Consider the following 18,383-nt stretch of genomic DNA (forward strand, 5'->3'; position numbering starts at 1 on the left):
ATGCATTTTGGCTCAGACCAGAATAAACTGTCATATATATTCTATCAATTATTATCATTTATTTATTTTAAATTACACCCAAGTGAAACTTTGTGACTTAAAAACAGGATATCGTATGTAATTCTCACTTCCCAGGAATGAATGCTCTAAACACAAAGGGGAGGAAGCCTGTTTCCGGACCCACCCTTTACTTTTACTTACTTATTTATTCATTGGCACTTACCTGATGCTATGTTCCCCAGCTCCCAAAAAGCTACAGGCGCTGAGCCAGCAAGTTAGATTTGATTTCTGGCTATGAATTCTCCTTATATCCCAGAGCTACCGAAGCGTCATAGTGAATTCCTCACATTTCTCCCCAAACCCCACATGGCTCCTTGTACAAGCTGGCTCAGGGAATGCCGCCATCCCTGTCATTTAATCTATCCCTACCCCCAAATCCTACTACTCCCTACCACCCAAAGGCCTTTCTCCACTGTACAGGAATTACTCAGCTACCATAAGTCACATACAGGTAGTTACTACAGGGGGACAGAAATAGGTGCCAAACAGTCAAGTAGCTAAATATAAAGCTAAAATTGCAGGGTCCAATTAAGAAATAATACATAACAACACACTTCTAAGAGATAACCAGCAGTGATTTCCACGTTAGTACATGATTATACTGATATTTATGTCTGCTCTAACTGAAACTGCTTACTGAACACTAGAATTTTTTTGCCCCATTCATCCATTAATTATATGTTTAAGGTGCTATATGAGATATTATCTTTCCTTAACAAAAATAGCTTTTTCTCAAGAGGTTTTGCTTTTACAATCTTAAGGCACTATTCAATAGTTGTCACTCAAGACCTTAATAAATTATGAAGCATGAAAGTAAAAGATTTTAAATTGAAGTACACTTAACCTATTTTAATTTGCCATTGCAGTCTGTATTTATTAGAATAGTGCACATTCTCTTTTTATATCAGTTAATTACTATTTTTTACTCATACACTTCATTTTTAGAAATTAACTTTCACAATTATACTTATCTTTGCTCACATGTTGCCTTCTGTTCCATTGAACATTGTTTTCCACATTTATTTCTGTAACTCTGGTTCACAGTTATTGGATATCAGTTAGCAAAAATCAACTCCTTCAGATACCAGTCTCCATATTAAGTTAATTTAAATGTGAACGGATCTTGGTCTAAATTATTTCTCAGTAAAGCAATAAAATCCTAGCCATCACAAATAGCCCTGAGAGTAGTAAAATAAGTGTTTTCCAGGTAGTGAAAAATAACTGTTTAACACTTAAAATCTACAGAAAACAGAAAAAAATCTAAATCCAACAGCTTCTAAAATGTGTTGCTCTGTCTCCTTACACAGCCCATCCTCAAACAGAAAAACACACATGAACGTTTGCTTGATGATACTGTGTAATCAGTACTATGAACCTCCACTATTACTATGCGCCAACATTTTGACTGTTCACACAGTGCTATGGAAACACACTGGCTGCATCCCTTCCACCTACGCAGGCAGCCAGTGCCTCACTCCACACTTTGCCCTGCACATCTACATCAAACACCTTACATGCCTTAAGCAAACAGTGGACATACAGATGATAATCAGTCTACAAAACACTGGCATAAAGAATTGTACAATCAAACATTAAATATGAACCAAACCTAAAATCTCACTCTTTTCTAAGGTATTAAAAGAGATGATATAATTTAAGGGAGGTGGGGGAGTACTGTATTTTTTCAGACTATAAGATGCACCTTCCCCCACAAATTTGGGAGGAAAATGGGGGTGCATCTTATAGTCCGAATGTAGCTTACTTGGCTGGCAGGGGGTGGAGCAGGGTCACAGGAGGCAGGAGCAGGACCACATTTTTTTGCTTCAGAAATTTTTTTCCTATTTTCCTCCTCTAAAACCTAGGTGTGTCTTATGGTCTGGTGTGTTATATAGTCCAAAAAATATGGTACCTTTCATCTCCAACAGATGGCATATTTGTTCCCACCTGAGTTTTGTATTTAATTCTTTAAGGGCATAAAATAATACCAGATGCCATAGACTTAAATCGAAGAATTAACTATATACAAGAATCTGAGTTAGTACTTGTACTAAATAGTTATGTTAACACATATAAAGTTTTCGACTTAGAAAGCCTCAGTGTGGGGACAAGAACAAGAGCAAAAACCCTAGCAATTCTAGCGGAACCTCTGAGCCTCATAACTGATACAACAAAGGTTAAGAAAAAAAGTAACTGAGAAGGAAAAAATAACATTAAGATTAAGGAGATGCAACTTCTGACAATATGCTCCAGTTAAATTACAGGTTTAATTATAGAAATGTTTTAATAATCTCCTAGTCTTCTGAATGTATATAATGACCAATATATCACCACTCAGAAGTGTTCCTTAAAACTCCAACTTCTTTGGACCTAAATTATGTCTTTTGGTGAAGGACGGTGGTGATGTTGAAAACTTGATGTATTTTTTGAAGTTATTTTTCTTCTTTTTCACTCTTTGTAGAAAAATATCTAAATAAACCATATTTCATAAATAATAAACTCATAGTGAAAACAAGATGTCCCTTTTCCCCCCTCTAAGTAAACTGATAAACTTGTGTCGATTTATAAAACTCTCTGGAATATTTTTTTTAGCACTTAATAGTTTAAATGGCATTAATTTTGGCATAATTCAGTGAACTGTTTGACTATAAATTCTTTGGTAATAAAAGCTTCCTTCCTGGGTTTATCCACTTGATTATTACTGTTCTGTTATGTAAGAATTATCACTGAAAATTTCTCTCCCTAGAACTCAAAAGAATATCAGGTTTCTTTTGTAGGGATAAGTAGATACAAGAAAAAATGAGAGACATGTTCTTACGATATAGTATTTTTTAATAATTTTTTTCTTGATGAGTATATTCTTATTTTCAAGGTCACAAATTAGTTACAGACATTGATAGTCTAGTAAAAATCATATTACTTCAGTTCCCTTGAAGAAAATTTAGTTATTGAAAATAGTGATTCTTCAGGTTACCATTTCATGGATTTGGTAAAATTTTAGAATATACTTACTAAAATGCAAGGAAAAGAATGTTCTCTTTGTAGACAGAGAGATATTAAAGATAATTTAAAATCCAATCTAATAATACACACACTCAATATGCAGAAGCTCAGACCTGAACTGTTCTAAAAGCTTTCCGAGTAATGAAATGATTTCTCATGGTAACGTTTCTGTAGATAAAATAAGGAATCCACCACTACACACACAAACTTGTATTTGTGCCTCTGTGCATCAGATGTGTTTGTGTGTGAAAGAAATCAAGTGAAAGTTGCAATAAAATACAAGGTATTAACCATATAAAAATGAAGTGGAGGAAAACATACTAAATATTTATTTGCAACCTTGTTCATATTCACTGACTTAGTAAATGAGAGGCCTAGCAGTTACACAATCATACAGACCTTGATTTAAACCGAGGATCCACCACTTACTAATTTTGAGCCCTTGGACAGTTAAATAACTGTCTAAGAAATATTGAGTGTCGCTCTGGTCAGTGTGGCTCAGTTGGCTGGAGCATAGTCCCATTACTGAAGGGTCGCGGGTCGGATTCCCAGTCAGGGAATATGCCTAGGTTGCGGTTCAATCCCCAGTCCGGGTGCATGCAGAAGGCAGCCGGTCAGTGTTTCTCTCTCACACAGTGTTTTCTCTCTCACACATGTTTCTCTCCCTCCCTGTCTCCCTTCCCCTCTCTCTAAAAGCAATGGAAAAATGTCCTCGGGTGAGGAAAAGAAAGAAACATATAGTGTCATAGTTACAAACTCAGGCTTGAAATTTATAGTCCGCCTGCGTTCAAATCCTAGCTCCAACATTTATTAATCATGTGATTTGGAGGAAAGCTACCTAAATCCTTTATGCTTCAGTTTCCTGACTTGTAGGAAAAAATATCTACACTTCACATAAAGTACTTTGAACAGTGAGTAAGCCATTATAAGCACTTAATAAATGTCAGATACTTTTAATATTAAAGTTGTTTCTATAATCAGTAAGTAGAAATAACTATCTCAAAAGGCTGTTATAATAAATGAGAAATGCACAAAAACCACATCTCGAATACATGAAATAAATACAAAGTACTCAATAGACAGTAACTGTTATTATCACCAGAAAACAGAACTGATGGTAATGAGACGGATGAAGAGCAGGATGGCAAAACCAGCCGTCGTTCTGGGGGCCAATCCACTTAAGAAGCAGTCATCTTCAAGTTGTTCTTTTCACCTTCCCAAACAACGAATTACTAAGTTCTATAAATTCTATATCCTTGAAAGCTATCTCACTTTCTCTATCCTTGCAGTCGCTGTCTTATAAAATGCCCCCTGCATGCTCCACAGACCAATGCCACAACATCCTATCAGTTGACCTGACTCCAGTATTGTCCCATTTCAATCCATTCCCCACACCCCAAGCTGAGTTTATGTTTTCCTTAAAAAACAGAAATTCAATCATGTCACTCCCCTCTATGGCATCTGCAATCACCCCAACAGCCTTCAATAATTTTCTAATTTCTAATTGTGAATTAAAGTCTTTCAGATTTGGCCCCTTTCTACATCCCTCGCCTCATCTCTTTTCCACTCACTCACTTTGCAATCTAAACTAAGATCCGCAAGTCTGCTCTCTCTGTGGTTCCCCAGACACATGCTCAGTCAACTCTGTGACTTCCTGTAAGCGCAGAACACTTCCTTCAACCTTCCTTACTCCTAACTGACCACTTAGTGATTCTCCTCTGTTCAACTTCCACACCACCTCCTCCATTCCCTGATTAGTGACTGAGATCTTGTCTCATCCCAACCCCATTTTTCCCCTCCCAGACAGAACAAACTTGATGATTAGTATTGTAAAAGTGTTGCTAATACTTAAATGCAAGTAGTTTACTCTTCATTTCTAGCTGTTAGCTATACCTGAAGATTTAAGGGGGAAAAAAGTCACTTTTAACTTCAGATTTCACAGTTCTACAATTTCAGTTTTTCATCAAGAATTTAAAAGTGAAATTAAAAGTAAAGAAGTGAAAGCAAAACAAAGATAAAAAAATATTTAAATGTAAATATTTAGCTGCTGGTAACTCAGCCATTTTCAAAAGTGAAACCAAGGGTTTTTTTCTCAGATTTTAAAACAAATCATTGACAGATACAAAATTAAATTTAAAAAACAATATACTTCAAATGTGGAACCAATATATTGTCTTCTGCCTTACATCACTTGTATTTTTTAATGTACTGCTTTTTAAACAAAGGTATTTTCATCTGTTTGGTTTCACTCTATAATCACCAAAGCCTTTCAATAAAACTTAGGAATAAATGCCTCCCCCATGTGGAGATCAGCTTACATAGACTTTCTCTTACTAACTAGCTTGGCAAGTCATTTAAGCTTCAATATGCCTGTAAATTTTGAAATTGAACTCCAAATGTGACAATTATCTTTTTATACCTATAAAGGTAAGTAGATAAAAGGCTAACCCTAAAGTAACAAAAAAGTTCATGACAAAAATGTATGTTAAAAAAAACAACTCTAAAGAACACGGTTTGAAAATTTTATTTGTAAATTAAATACTTTAACAATTTTAAAGTATTGTGAGTGATAAATTTAAGCTGTTGGTATGTTTCTGAAGATTTGAATATTTAACAATTAATCAGGTTGTTTATTAAATGACATTGAATGTTTAAGCATCAACAATTAGATATAAAATTAAACTTGGCTCTTACTGGTAATATTTGAAAATGAGGAAGTTCAATTTATTGTGAAAAATTTTTATATCAGAAAAATGAAAGCTGAGAAGAATGAACATATTAGTGACTGAGATCCTGCTTTTACTTCTGTTACTAAAAGTAATTATTGAAAAAGATTAGCCTGCAATCAACCAAGCAATTAGTTAAGATAGTTAAATAAAAATGTATTAAACTTAGAAACTCAAGTTTCAAGCTCTCTAATATTACAAAAGTACTCCAGCCTCAGACTAGAGTCAAGATGAACGGTATGCCCTTCAATGTGAGTATATTCTCATTTGTTATTATTTTTTCCTTATCTCCCTTCTTTCTAGATTTCAATAAAAGACTAACTGCAAAAGAATAAAATATGAATTTTTAAAAATCTAAACAAATATCACATCATAGTGGAAAGGAAGCTACCCAGTAGGAGGACAAGTAAAAATATCTTTCATGCAATTGTTAATGGGGCTTTCCACTTTGTTACCTAAAATATATCTGAGAGGAGTCACAAAGCCTCTCATCAGACACAGTGTTCACAGACAGGAATCATGCTTGAGGTTTCCTCATGAAAAGCAATCCCTTGTTTATAATAAAGAGTCTATGACTTCATTACCCTTAATTGAGTATACGTCTTCAGTGTAAAATAAAGTAACAAATCACTATAAGGTTGCACAATCTAAAACTTAAACGAATTTGAAAATATTTTCATTCACTAGCAAGCTCATATAGATTTTAAAAATTAATTTAAGCACTTTACTATTTTAATTTTTTGAGAATCATATGACTCATTATATTAAAAGTCAAGTAAGCTCTCCCTCAACATGATTAACTTTGTAAATAGTATGCAGAACATTATAGATTTGCAACTAGGAGACCTGGGTTTTGGCCCTTTCTTTAGGCTTCAGTATCCTCACATGTAAAATGAAAGGGTAGACTAAAACATTTCCAAGTATAAACGTCGTAAAACTTGCTCCTGATTTTATGTTCTAAGGATAAACTTCATCCTTATTTATATGTACATTATCTAAGTTTCAAAAAGTAAAATTATGTAGCTTAATCTAGATCTCCAATACCCTGTAACCATCTGAAATTAAAAGCCTATTTTTATTTAAAAACACTATCCAATAACAACTAATTTTTGTAATGAGCTTTTAGGTTACCAAATGCTAGTAAAAATTCTCTATAGGAGGCAGTATTATCTCAATTTTACAGACTAGAAAACTGAGGCTCAAAGAGTTTAGCTAAAACACGCCAAATTCTTTTGGCTTAAAAAAAATCGATATTTTACTAAATTGCTAGCCTACAAAATTGTTCCATGAACATTATTTTTTATAGTTAGATGATTCTGAAGCTGTCTTGGAACTATAATCCAACTAAAGGAAAGAAAAAAGGTTTTAATCTTATTAACCATAAGTTTGATATGTGGTAGTTTAGTTAATTTAAATATTTTATCTTTTATAAAATGTTGTTAAATCTTAACAGTAAAAGCTTTTTTAGTTAGTGCCAAGAGACTTTAGAATATCAGGGTCAAATTACAAACAATGGCTAAGGTAAAAATTCAAATACTTACTTTGTTATTTTGTGTCACCAGAATACTTTCACCCCCAGGTTTCAAAGGCACCTCTTCCATTGCTCCGAATACATCAGTCTCAACAGAAAAAGTTAGTTCTAGACCTAGATCACTAATATCATTATCTAAAATCCACTGTAAATTTTTGGCATATTCTGGATCAATAGATGCCACATCTTGGTAATTTACAGGAATACCTACAAATGTAAACATACAGCAGTCATATTTTACAGGTTTTTGCCTTTCCTTATCTGTTTAATGGTAAAATACTGCCCTCTACAGATACTGTGCAAAACTGCAAAATATAATCAAATTCACAGCATGATTTCAATGGATGCTAATTCCTGAATTTGAAGGTCTGTTAATTTAAGTTTATGTTTCTTCCACATTTTTACAATGTAATCTTTCTTTGAAATAGCTACTCAGGAAATTATAAACTTCAAAAAGTACCAATTCTCTTACTATATTCTTATCAAAATGCATTCTTAGCATAAATATACACACACTAAAATGAAAAAAAAAAAACCTTTTTGTAGCAAATGAGTGTTTTTTTCTTTCCCTCAGGCCCCCATTTAAATGCCTTACATATACAGATAGTCTCTAATGAAAATAAAAATGATCTCATCCAAAATGCCATTACTTACCAAATTAGATTTCCCTAAAAACTTTAAGGAAAACACTTTAAATAAATGTCTATGGAAATAACCTTAGAGCCATACCAAGAATGTGCTTGTAGAACGATCTTGTGAAGTAAATGTTGACCAGCTGCCTGTGGTTCAGTGCTAATCCCAAGATCTGTCCAGCAAACCGGAAATAGTTCAGGTGATCAGGATTTACATAGGAGTTGCTATTAGGCTGAAAAGTTGTTCCTATTAAAATAAATACAAAATAATTTTATTTAAAAAACCTACAAGCAGAAGAGAGATCATTTTAATGCAGATAAATTAGTTCATATAAAACTTCAGCAAACTGAAGCTATGTATAAACTTCTACAGGAATGCTCTTTGTGGAATATATAATAGACAGTGGAACTGGAGGTACAAAAAGATGACCATTAACTCACACATACGTGTCACGGCAAGTCTTTGTACAGAGAGAAAATTTTTGAATACTTTTAACTGTTTTAACTGTTGTAATTAGAAGATTTGTCAGAGAGACCCCGGAAACAATGTATTAGAAGACCTCTCACACACACACACACACATACTCACACACACACACTCACACACACAGTGCTGTCCTAAGCAGTGTGGGGAAATAGCTACTAGGCTATGAATTCGGGCATCGTCTCGTTCAGGCCCAGAATAGTAGATATTTACTATTTTTTGCTTCTTATGGGAACAGAGCACTACAAGAGAATAACTAAAAATTTCAAATGTATAACTGTTCTTAAGTGACAGACCAAATCAATGAACTTGATGCTTTTTAACAATTAGCAGAAAATCACCGAAGTCCACAAGTCAATCAATTCATCCTCATGGCAAATAATCAATTAAGTATAATACCACTGAGGTATGAAAGTAAAAACGGCAAGGGCAATAGTTATCAACTACTGTCACAATCTACAGCAATGGAGTATATGACGCCACTTATATGAAAAAGTCTGGAAACAGTGGTGATGGTTACACAACATTGTAAATGTACTCACTGCCACTGAATTATAACACTTGAATATGGTTAAAATGGTAAATTTTATTTTATCACAATAAAAACATCTCAAAGAGCTCTGGCTGGTGTGGCTCAATGGATTGAGTGCCGGCCTGAGAACTGAAAGGGTCGGCTCAACTCCCAGTCAGGGCACAGGTCTGGGTTATAAGACAGGTCCCCAGTTGGGGGCTTACGAGAGGCAACCAATCGACATCTTTCGCACCGATGTTTCTCTCTTCCTCCCTTCCCCTCTCTCCAAAACTAAATAAAATCTTTAAAAAAATAAAAAATGAAAAAGGCTCAAAGAAATCTAGTGCAATGGAAAAATCTAATACCAAAACCACAACTTTAAGTAACCCTCCCTCCCTACTCTTCTGTGATAAATCACTAACTTCTCTCATCATTGAACAAATATTTATTGAGTTCATGCTACTTACTACTCTTCTAGGCACCTGGGCTAAAAGAAAGAATAACTGATAAATCTAATGAAATTACATCAAAGAAAAATAAAGGAAAAATAAAAAAGTACTAGAGAGTGAAATGTGTGGTCATTTAGTACATATATTTTGACAATAATTCCCTTCACGCTTCATCGGTCTTTGATTTATGAGAATTGGCACTGGACTAATTGCCATGACAAATTTACTTAGGTATAAGATACAAATTTGGAAGCTTATGGGTGAATGATTTAAAAGAGCCACATGAAGCTAGTCATTCACCTTTTGAGAATCATTCCCAGTCATAATGTAAGACTGGATATTAAAAAGTCCAAGCAAAATTCTGTGAGATGAAGAAAAGCTTCAAAGATAAACATACCATAATTTCAAAAAATATGGTATTCTGAGAATAATCACAAATATTTTTTTACCTATTAAAAATAGTGAATGCTTAGGGTAATTGATGAACCAGCAAAGATTTTTGATAACTCGACTTTACCCGCAGGGCTGTATATAATTCCTTCCCTAAGTACTTTCTAGGAAGTCTGGGTTATTACAAAGAATAGACACAGAGACATAAAAAAAATGAAACAAATAGGGAAAATACTCAGAAAACAAGTAATAGTTTTTGAAACTATTACTTGAAAACTAGTAAAAACAATATAAATTTTATGTTATCTTTTAAGTTCAAAATAAAAGTAACTGTAATACTCCCAGCTATTTTCACTGCTTCAAAAAAGTTGTATTTCACAGAATAGTAATAATAACATCTAATAGTTATTTCCGCTTTCTATGTGCCAGGTACTGGGCCAATTATTTTTACACAACAGCTAATTGATTCTCACTCACTACATTACAAAACATAGGAGGTCACCATTTCCAATCAGCAAATTAAGGACCAGAAAGGTTCCATTTACTGACCCAAGATCATAGCATAAAGAGGGGCAAAGCCATTATTCACATCAGTGTAACACCAAAGGCCAAACTCAGCCACTATACTATATCACTTCTCTAATGTATATTAATTTAGAGAAATTATTATAGAAGTTAGATCTATTTAAACATTTCCCACATTTAGGAATTGTTCATTCTTAAATGTAATTCTCTTCATGTCAACTATACATAAGAATGATTTCATCTAGATCAGGGGTGTCAAACTCATTTTCACCAGGGGCCACATCAGCCTTGCGGTTGCCTCCAAAGGGCCGAGGGTAATTTTAGGACTGTACAAATGTAACTACTGCTTAACTAGGGACAAGGAGCTCGGCACTGCCGCTGGGTAGAAACAAGGTGCTGGGCAGGATAAAACGAGGAGGAGGGCCGGATTTGGCCCTCGGGCCTTGTGTTTGCCACCAGTGATCTAGATTTTAATGTGCTAATACTGTGACCCTGAAGAAAATACTCATATGGCTTACAGATGGGACAAGTCACGATCTTTACAGTCCATGTGCTTCAATATATGCTCTGCTATAAATCCGTAGCATAAGGAAGTACCTCGACTAGTGATTTCACACCAAATCTGTTTTTCAGGTATGAAACTAAATAGACTCAGAATAAAGGGCTATAAAGAAAAGAAAGAAATATAAAATACTATGTTTTAATGCTAAATCTTACATCAAAGAGTAGGCCTAACTAACTAAAAGTGTCCCATCGATCTTGTCAAATTCAACAAATCCATTTCATAGCAAAGAGTTAAAGGTAACAGGGTTTAAGCAGACAGTCCCATATTCCTAAATAATTTCAAATACGCCAGGTGTATCTGAGGAGCCTGTCACATAGGTGAGCATCCACAGCTACCTAGCATCACTGCAGCCCACCCCTGCGTGCCTCTCTCAGAGTTGTTCTTCTTGTTCAAAGGAGATTTGCTGCTCATTTGGTTGGATACAATCGGGAACTACAATTAATGAAGCACTCTACCCTTATTTTAAAAAATTTAAACACTGGGAAAGAAAACATTTTCGGGAAATAAAAACAACTGTACACAGCATTTAGAAACTGAAATCCTACCTTCACTTGGATGTCTCTATTAAGATACAAAACTCTCAATTATACCTCACACCAACAAGGCAGTATTAACCAATTCCATTTAGCCTACAATATAAAATTACAATTCTGTAGGTCAACAGCACCATTTCAAGAGAGTTTTTCATCTGTATTATATGGTTAAATAAGAGCTTTTTTTAAATAATTTAATCTTTATTGTACTTCTCTTCTATTACCATTTAGACATTCCCTCCCCCCAGCAGTAAGAGCTTTTTAGTTGCCAGGTCTTAATATTTCAAAAAGACTGAAAACTAAGTTACTATACATAAACAGACTTTAAGTTAAGATTTGACACCCTGATTTCTAGACTGTGTTTTTATGAACAATAAATTTTGAGACTTGGAAGCTCAAATAGGGCTAGCAAATTTTAATTTTTCCAAATAAGGCTTTACATTATTTTTAAGTTCATCTACTATCACTATTTGACTAATGGAAATTTTAATCCAAGAAAAGTAGACTGAAGGTCAATCCTTAAAGTAAATAAATTTAGTTTTAGTTTACAAACAACCAATGAAAAGTTTCTTGGGTACCAGCACTAATACCTGAGACAAGCATTTGAAAATCGACTGCTTAAAGGAAAGTCTGTTGGACTGAGTCAGTTTCCACCGTAATTGTGTTAACGTAGACAAACACTCTGAATTTCGGTTGTCTCTTCTATCAAATGGTAATACCCCACCTATCTCATAGGGCCACTATGGGAATCAAAGAATCAAATACACTCAAGTAGTTTGAAAATGTGACAAGCCACAGAAAAAGTCATCTAGACTGTACAACTTACCGTCAGCTGACTGGGTAAACAATGCATAATCAGGATTGACTATCTCATTAGATAGAATATCAAACCACTCACGCACAACACCTTGACCCTGAGTTCAAGAAAATAAAATTAAGTATCAACAGAAATATATAAAATGGGGAAATTTTTTGTAAATAATAAAATTAAAATCATATTAAATTTCTTCCATTATCGATTAAATAGTAAATTTGACTCAAGTGCATTCCAACCTTTCACATGCAGGGATGCTCACCGCACTTATCTCATACCCACCATGCCTTCTTCTCCATGGAACCGCACGGCGATTCCCTGCTTCAGCTTTGCGCAGTTTGCTTTTGACACAACTTCACAGCTACTCCTAAAAATAGAATCTAAATATGTAGCATTGGTTAATTTCACATAGTAACACTTAACAATAATTAGTATTTTGTGCCTCACAGACACGTGCATTTTCTCCGTTACACATACCTCTGTGGACCAGCAGGATATCACTTTCATTCACTGGCCTGTGCACCATGTCTGAATCTGGTTGTCCTGAATGCAAATGCTCGTAGAACCACTCACAGCGATCTTTAAATGGCTACCCCAACAAATAACAGTAAAATATGTGAGCAGTATTCCAGTCAGCTTTTAAAGTTACTAACTAGCATGCATGCTAAATGCCCTTTCTACAGATAATCATCCTCAGGCCTTTGTTTACAGTAAGTGGTTCTAGATAATGTCCTGCCATTTCAACCACTACTCACAAAAAGGCAGAGATCAGCTCAAATACTTTGTCTAGGGAGTGTATTTTTTAAAATTCCCTACATTTTCAACAGAAACGACTTAATAAATTAGAAGGTAATATCTAAGAATTTAATGTCATGTATGTAATTAAACACATTTACTCTCAATTTCTTTTGAATCCAAGAAGGCTTATAAAAATGAAATTTTTTTCAGAAAAATTATGTCACGTGTTCCATTTAATTTTTCATGAAAATAATCTTTTACACCTAAATTTATTCTTAGTTTTATCCTTTGAATATATGCAGCAACCAAAAAAGAATTTGTAAGTTTCTTCTTTCCTTCCTCCTTCCCTTCTTCCACCCTAAAAATTAAAGAATAAGATCTCTTAAGCAGAAAAGTCTCTACGTTTTGTTCATTTGCCAGGTATGCAAATGCAGGTGATTTGCAATTTTTTATGATTATTCAGAAAGTATTGCTGAATACCCAGAACATGCCAACACTGCAGGTAACCTGAGAGCTGTAAACATCTCAATTTATTTGCTCAAAACTGCTTAATACAATTAAAGAGATGAGATTAGCATTAGAATAAATATCATACATATACAATATTAAGTTCTACACAGTGAAGTACAAGTTATAGTATATTTTGAACTTAGAGGAAGTAAGAATCCTCTCAGAACTTTACTTTTCCCACCTGTAAAACAGGGAAAATTCTTCTAGGGCAAATTTTGAGAATTAAGTGAAACAATGCAAATACAGAGAATAATTATAATAATAAATTAGCTAATGTTTATTAAAGTACCTATAAGCCAGGTACCATTTGAAGCACTTTAGATGCATTTTGACATATCTTTACAACATTCTGAGGAAAGAGACTCTTATTATACCCATTTCACAGAAGAAAAAATGTAACACCAAGGTTAACTTGAAGAAATACTCAACACCCAGAATGCTCAATAAAAAGGTATTATTCTTATTATCACTCATAATGATGTTAAAATTATTGTGAATACATATTTAAAATGACAGTAAATATCCTTGCCATTACCAGATATTAAATATTAAACTACTGATATATCCTTTATCTGTAAAATGTGAACCAAGAAATAAAAGGAAGTGGCAATTTTTTAAAGTAATTCAAATGGAACATTAAAAGGTACAAAATGCTAATAAAAGCTAGTAAGATATCTGTAAGATCAAAACATCCACATACATATAAACATACCTACAAAGCCAAAAGACAGACTTTTATATGTAAACTTTCTGAGTACCTACACTTCCATAAAATAATTCACGAAACAGGACTGTTACAGCAATACAAAATGTTTCTCGCTTTAACCAGAGGCCACCTGAAAACCACCAATAGAATAAGAAGTCAATCCCTTAGAAGAGATAGTTTTTGTTTTTAATTGGTGTTTTTTTCCTTTGGAACAGTCTCCGAGTTACAAAAGATTTCTTCCTTTCTTTCTTTGTTTTTAGGCAGAGGGGAAGCGAGGGAGAAAGTGAGGGAGACAAACATCAATGTGTGGTTGCCTCTCATTTAGCCCCCACTGGGGACCTGGCCTGCAACCCAGGCATGTGCCCTGACTGGGAATCGAACTGGCAACCCTTTGGTTTGCAGCCCATGCTCAATCCACTGAGCTACACCAGCCAGGGTGTAAATTTCTAAATATAGTAGAATACAAAGTATTTCTTCTTCCTGAAGTGAGCGTAAGTTGCCAACATGATGTCCAGTTATCCCTAAACCTTCAGTGTGTATTTCCTACAAATAAGAGAATTCTTCTACATAACCAGAAAACCACCATCAAAGTCAGAAAACTAACATGGACATATTACTATATCTAGTCCTTAGATCCAATTCAAGTTTTGCCAGTTTCCTAACAATGTCCTTGACAGTACAATGACTCATGAATTGTATTTAGTTGTCTGTCTCATTTTGGTAGAGTTCTTCAGTGTTTTCTTAATTTCATGACCTTGATATTTTTAGAGATTGCAGGTCAATGTTTTGTTAGAATGTCCCAATTGGAGTTAGTCTGATGTTTTCTCATGATTAAATTCAGGGTGTGCATCTTTGGCAGAATATTAAAGAAGTGATACCATACTCTTTCTCCATGCATCTCATCGGCTGGCACGCCAATATTGTCTGCTTTGATCACTGCCAAATGTATCCACTATAAAGTTCTATTGTTTCTAAATCTTTGTAATCAGTTAAGTATTCCATGGAGAGATAGTTTGAAACAGTAAATATATCACCCACATCATCAAACTTTCCATTTATTCATTATTTTTAATATATACTCATGAGTTAATTTATAATATTTTGTCATTATTATTTATTTTGATGATCAGATTGTCCCAGATTTGGCCAGCGGACTCATTCAAACTGGTTCTGAGTCATTTTTAATATGACGTAATTCTTTAAACAACTTTCCTGCACAATCAGAAGGTCCAGGCTCATCTGTACTTTCCCTGACCTAACCCTACAATTAGCCATTTCCCCAGTGAGTCTGGTTCATTGAGAATGGGATTTAAAGACCAAGAACTGAGTGGCAATACTGCTAGATGTACCTACATTAAAGACGAAGTCCACACTGCTATCTCCAGTTACAATCAACAACACATGGTTCATTCTCTTTTCCTCCGTTTCATAACTCCTTTCTCCAACAATGAGAAACTAAGCTTCCGTACTCTTTACTGATTTGATCAACGTGTATATAACCAACATCCCATGGCTAGCATGAATGTCTCACTGCATGGATGCCCTCCACCCAACTTGGGCTTTATCAAACTACTCTGAGCAACTGTCACCACCCTCCGCATGGGACATCCTCCACATGCCAGTCCAACTCACACTCTCCATGCTGAGCCCCTCTTCTACAGACACCCTCCTTTCCATGCCCAAGCTCCAAACCCCACAATGGAACAATACAACGCTTGTGGATACTTCCCTCACCCTGGTCAAAAAGGTACGTATGGTGGAGAGCTGATGCAGATGCTTTGGACTGAATTTTTTAGGAAGGAAAGGGGAAAAAGGAAGTGAAAAGCAGAGACAGTATTTAAATATAGCAAACTACCCCTTTCAAAAACTAAGTTTCGTTCACCCATAATCTCATTTGCCCTAGAATGGGGTCACAATGTAGGTTAAAAAAATGAACTTGAGAACCAGACAGACTTTTAAATTCTGGTTCTCCCACTTAGCAGCTGAATGACTTAACTTACTTAACCTCTTCAGCTTCAGTAAGAGTACCCAGCTCAAATGATTTCTATGACAATAAAATAATCCACAAAAAGCATTCAGTAAATGTAATTTATTATTAGTACCTTCTCTTTTACATTATCACGATTAAATAGATGTCAAAGGGCACCTATGTACTTGTGTACCGTTTTATAAGAATTAGTTCTTAGCTTCCTTTAACTTCTGAAAGAATCAGTGTCCCTGAAGACATTGAAAAGCACCTAGAGTATCTACCCTATGACTACCATCCAAACCGTAGCCTACAGTCTATCCTACACTTCTGACAACGGTTTCCACAATGCTGCCAGGATCATGGCATGCTCCTAAAGCAGAGTGAGCAGTGGTTCCTGCCACCCTGGGAAACAAAGATTCTTTAATCTGGCAATCAAGGTTTAAGACACTATGACCCAAATCTGCCTTTCCAGAATTACACCACCTTCCTCACTTATACGAAATTTCTGCTTCAACCACTGTAGTTTTATACACTTTTCCACCTACATGCCCATATCTTGCCTACAACATTCATCTTCCTCATTTACTCTCATCAAAATGTGGCATGTTTTTCAAGGTCCAGTTAAAATATACCTCCTCTTTGAAATTTCCCTTGACTATAGCAACCAGAAACAAGTGCTTTATTATCATCCTATAAACTCCTAAAGAACCAGGTAATATTGTAATTACTATCTTATAGGTACATTTATCATCTCCCCTGCTAGACTGAATTAAGATCCTTTTGGGGAAAGGATATGTCTTCTACCTCTAAAACAACTACCATATATTGAACATACATTCCTCAGACTGTAAGACACACTCCCACCCCCCAAAATTTGGGAGGAAAATGGGGGTGCGTCTTATAGTCCAAATGTAGTTTACATTTACATTGGTGAAATATTATGTTATTTATGTTATTGAATTATTTACCACTTTTTTCCTTCAAATTTTTTTTCCTATTTTCCTCCTCTAAAACCTCAGTGCATCTTATTGTCTGAAAAATACAGTATATGCCAGTCACTATTTAAAATTTACTCTTTACAAGAGTTTTACAAGGTTTATCTCTATTTTACAGAAGAAACCAAAACTCAAGGATGCTGGAAATATGCTCAAAGTCACATAGTTGTTAAGTAGAAAGCTTTTCCTAATATGTTTCACACAGCATGAAATATGTGGAATGAACCCTGGCAGGGGGAAGGTTCTCAGGTCAAAGTTTAGAGGATTAACAAAGTTTAATCACTATATTTAGAAAAGGGCTTCTCAAAGTCTTTAACAAGCTGCTGATAAACTTTATAAATCTCCAACAGCACATTATTTTCTAAATGCATTTGGGGATAAAACCCTTGTTCCAGGCCCACTCATTCCAGGAGATATGGCAACGTGTTCTGTTGTCTTTCAACAGCCTTTGTACATAGCAGGACCTCAATACACATTTCTTGAAGAAAAAAATTACTCCTCATACTAAAGTAAAATGCTAACATAACTCCATATTCTAAAGAATAATTTCACTCTTCTTATAGCAGCAAGTGTCATGTATAATAATTACTTCACTAAACAGTACTCTAATTTAGAAACTTTTCCTTAGACAAACTAAAAATAAGATTAAGAGAAATTTCTACCTGTGCTTTTATGATGTGCATGAATCTTGACATCAACTCAGGACATTCAAGGAGGAAGTGAAAGTGATCAAATATAATTTTCGGATTTCTAAAAGAAAAATACACTTTGTTTAAATGGACAGGAAGGATTAAGTGGCATTAACTGAAGTGCATAGATACTGCAACAGGAGAAGAATACACCTACTATACTTTCACTCGTCGTGAAGCATTTTTTGAATAGTTTAACAGAAATACATTTTTTTCTGTTGAGATGAAAACTGTAAGTAAAGAAAAAAAGCTATAAGGGCAGTCTATGAATCTAAGAAAGCCTTACCTGTTAACAAAGCATTTTAAGACTTCATCGTGTTTGCATACAAATTCAATGAAACGGGGTGAAGTCATTCTGTGGAGAGTAAAAAAAACTAGAACCATAGACAAAAGTTGGTGATATAGCAAATTTGAAAACTATGTATTGAATTAGACTGGCTTCTAGGCAAAAAACTATTGGGGTTTGGATCATCTTTACAAATTTAAGAAATTAGGCATGCCTAGTCAATCTATAAAATAAAAAAATATATAATTTTAATTAATAGATAATATTGAT

At 34.6% G+C, this 18,383-nt stretch overlaps 1 protein-coding gene across 4 annotated transcripts in view; it reads right to left on the bottom strand.

The window, feature by feature from the left end:
- The window catches only part of HACE1 (HECT domain and ankyrin repeat containing E3 ubiquitin protein ligase 1), a 90,405-nt gene that overhangs the window by 15,662 nt on the left and 56,360 nt on the right, over positions 1-18,383 (bottom strand). For all 4 annotated transcript variants that reach the window (XM_024551769.3, XM_045188643.2, XM_045188640.2 and 1 more), the window contains 7 exons: positions 18,114-18,182; positions 17,801-17,888; positions 12,698-12,809; positions 12,503-12,600; positions 12,233-12,320; positions 8,047-8,196; positions 7,328-7,524 (listed from right to left, as the gene is read on the bottom strand). In XM_024551769.3, coding sequence (XP_024407537.1) covers positions 7,328-7,524; positions 8,047-8,196; positions 12,233-12,320; positions 12,503-12,600; positions 12,698-12,809; positions 17,801-17,888; positions 18,114-18,182 — 802 coding nt within the window. The remainder of the gene's footprint in view (positions 1-7,327; positions 7,525-8,046; positions 8,197-12,232; positions 12,321-12,502; positions 12,601-12,697; positions 12,810-17,800; positions 17,889-18,113; positions 18,183-18,383) is intronic.

This window comes from Desmodus rotundus, chromosome 11, assembly GCF_022682495.2.
Source record: "Desmodus rotundus isolate HL8 chromosome 11, HLdesRot8A.1, whole genome shotgun sequence".
Lineage (NCBI taxonomy): Eukaryota > Metazoa > Chordata > Mammalia > Chiroptera > Phyllostomidae > Desmodus > Desmodus rotundus.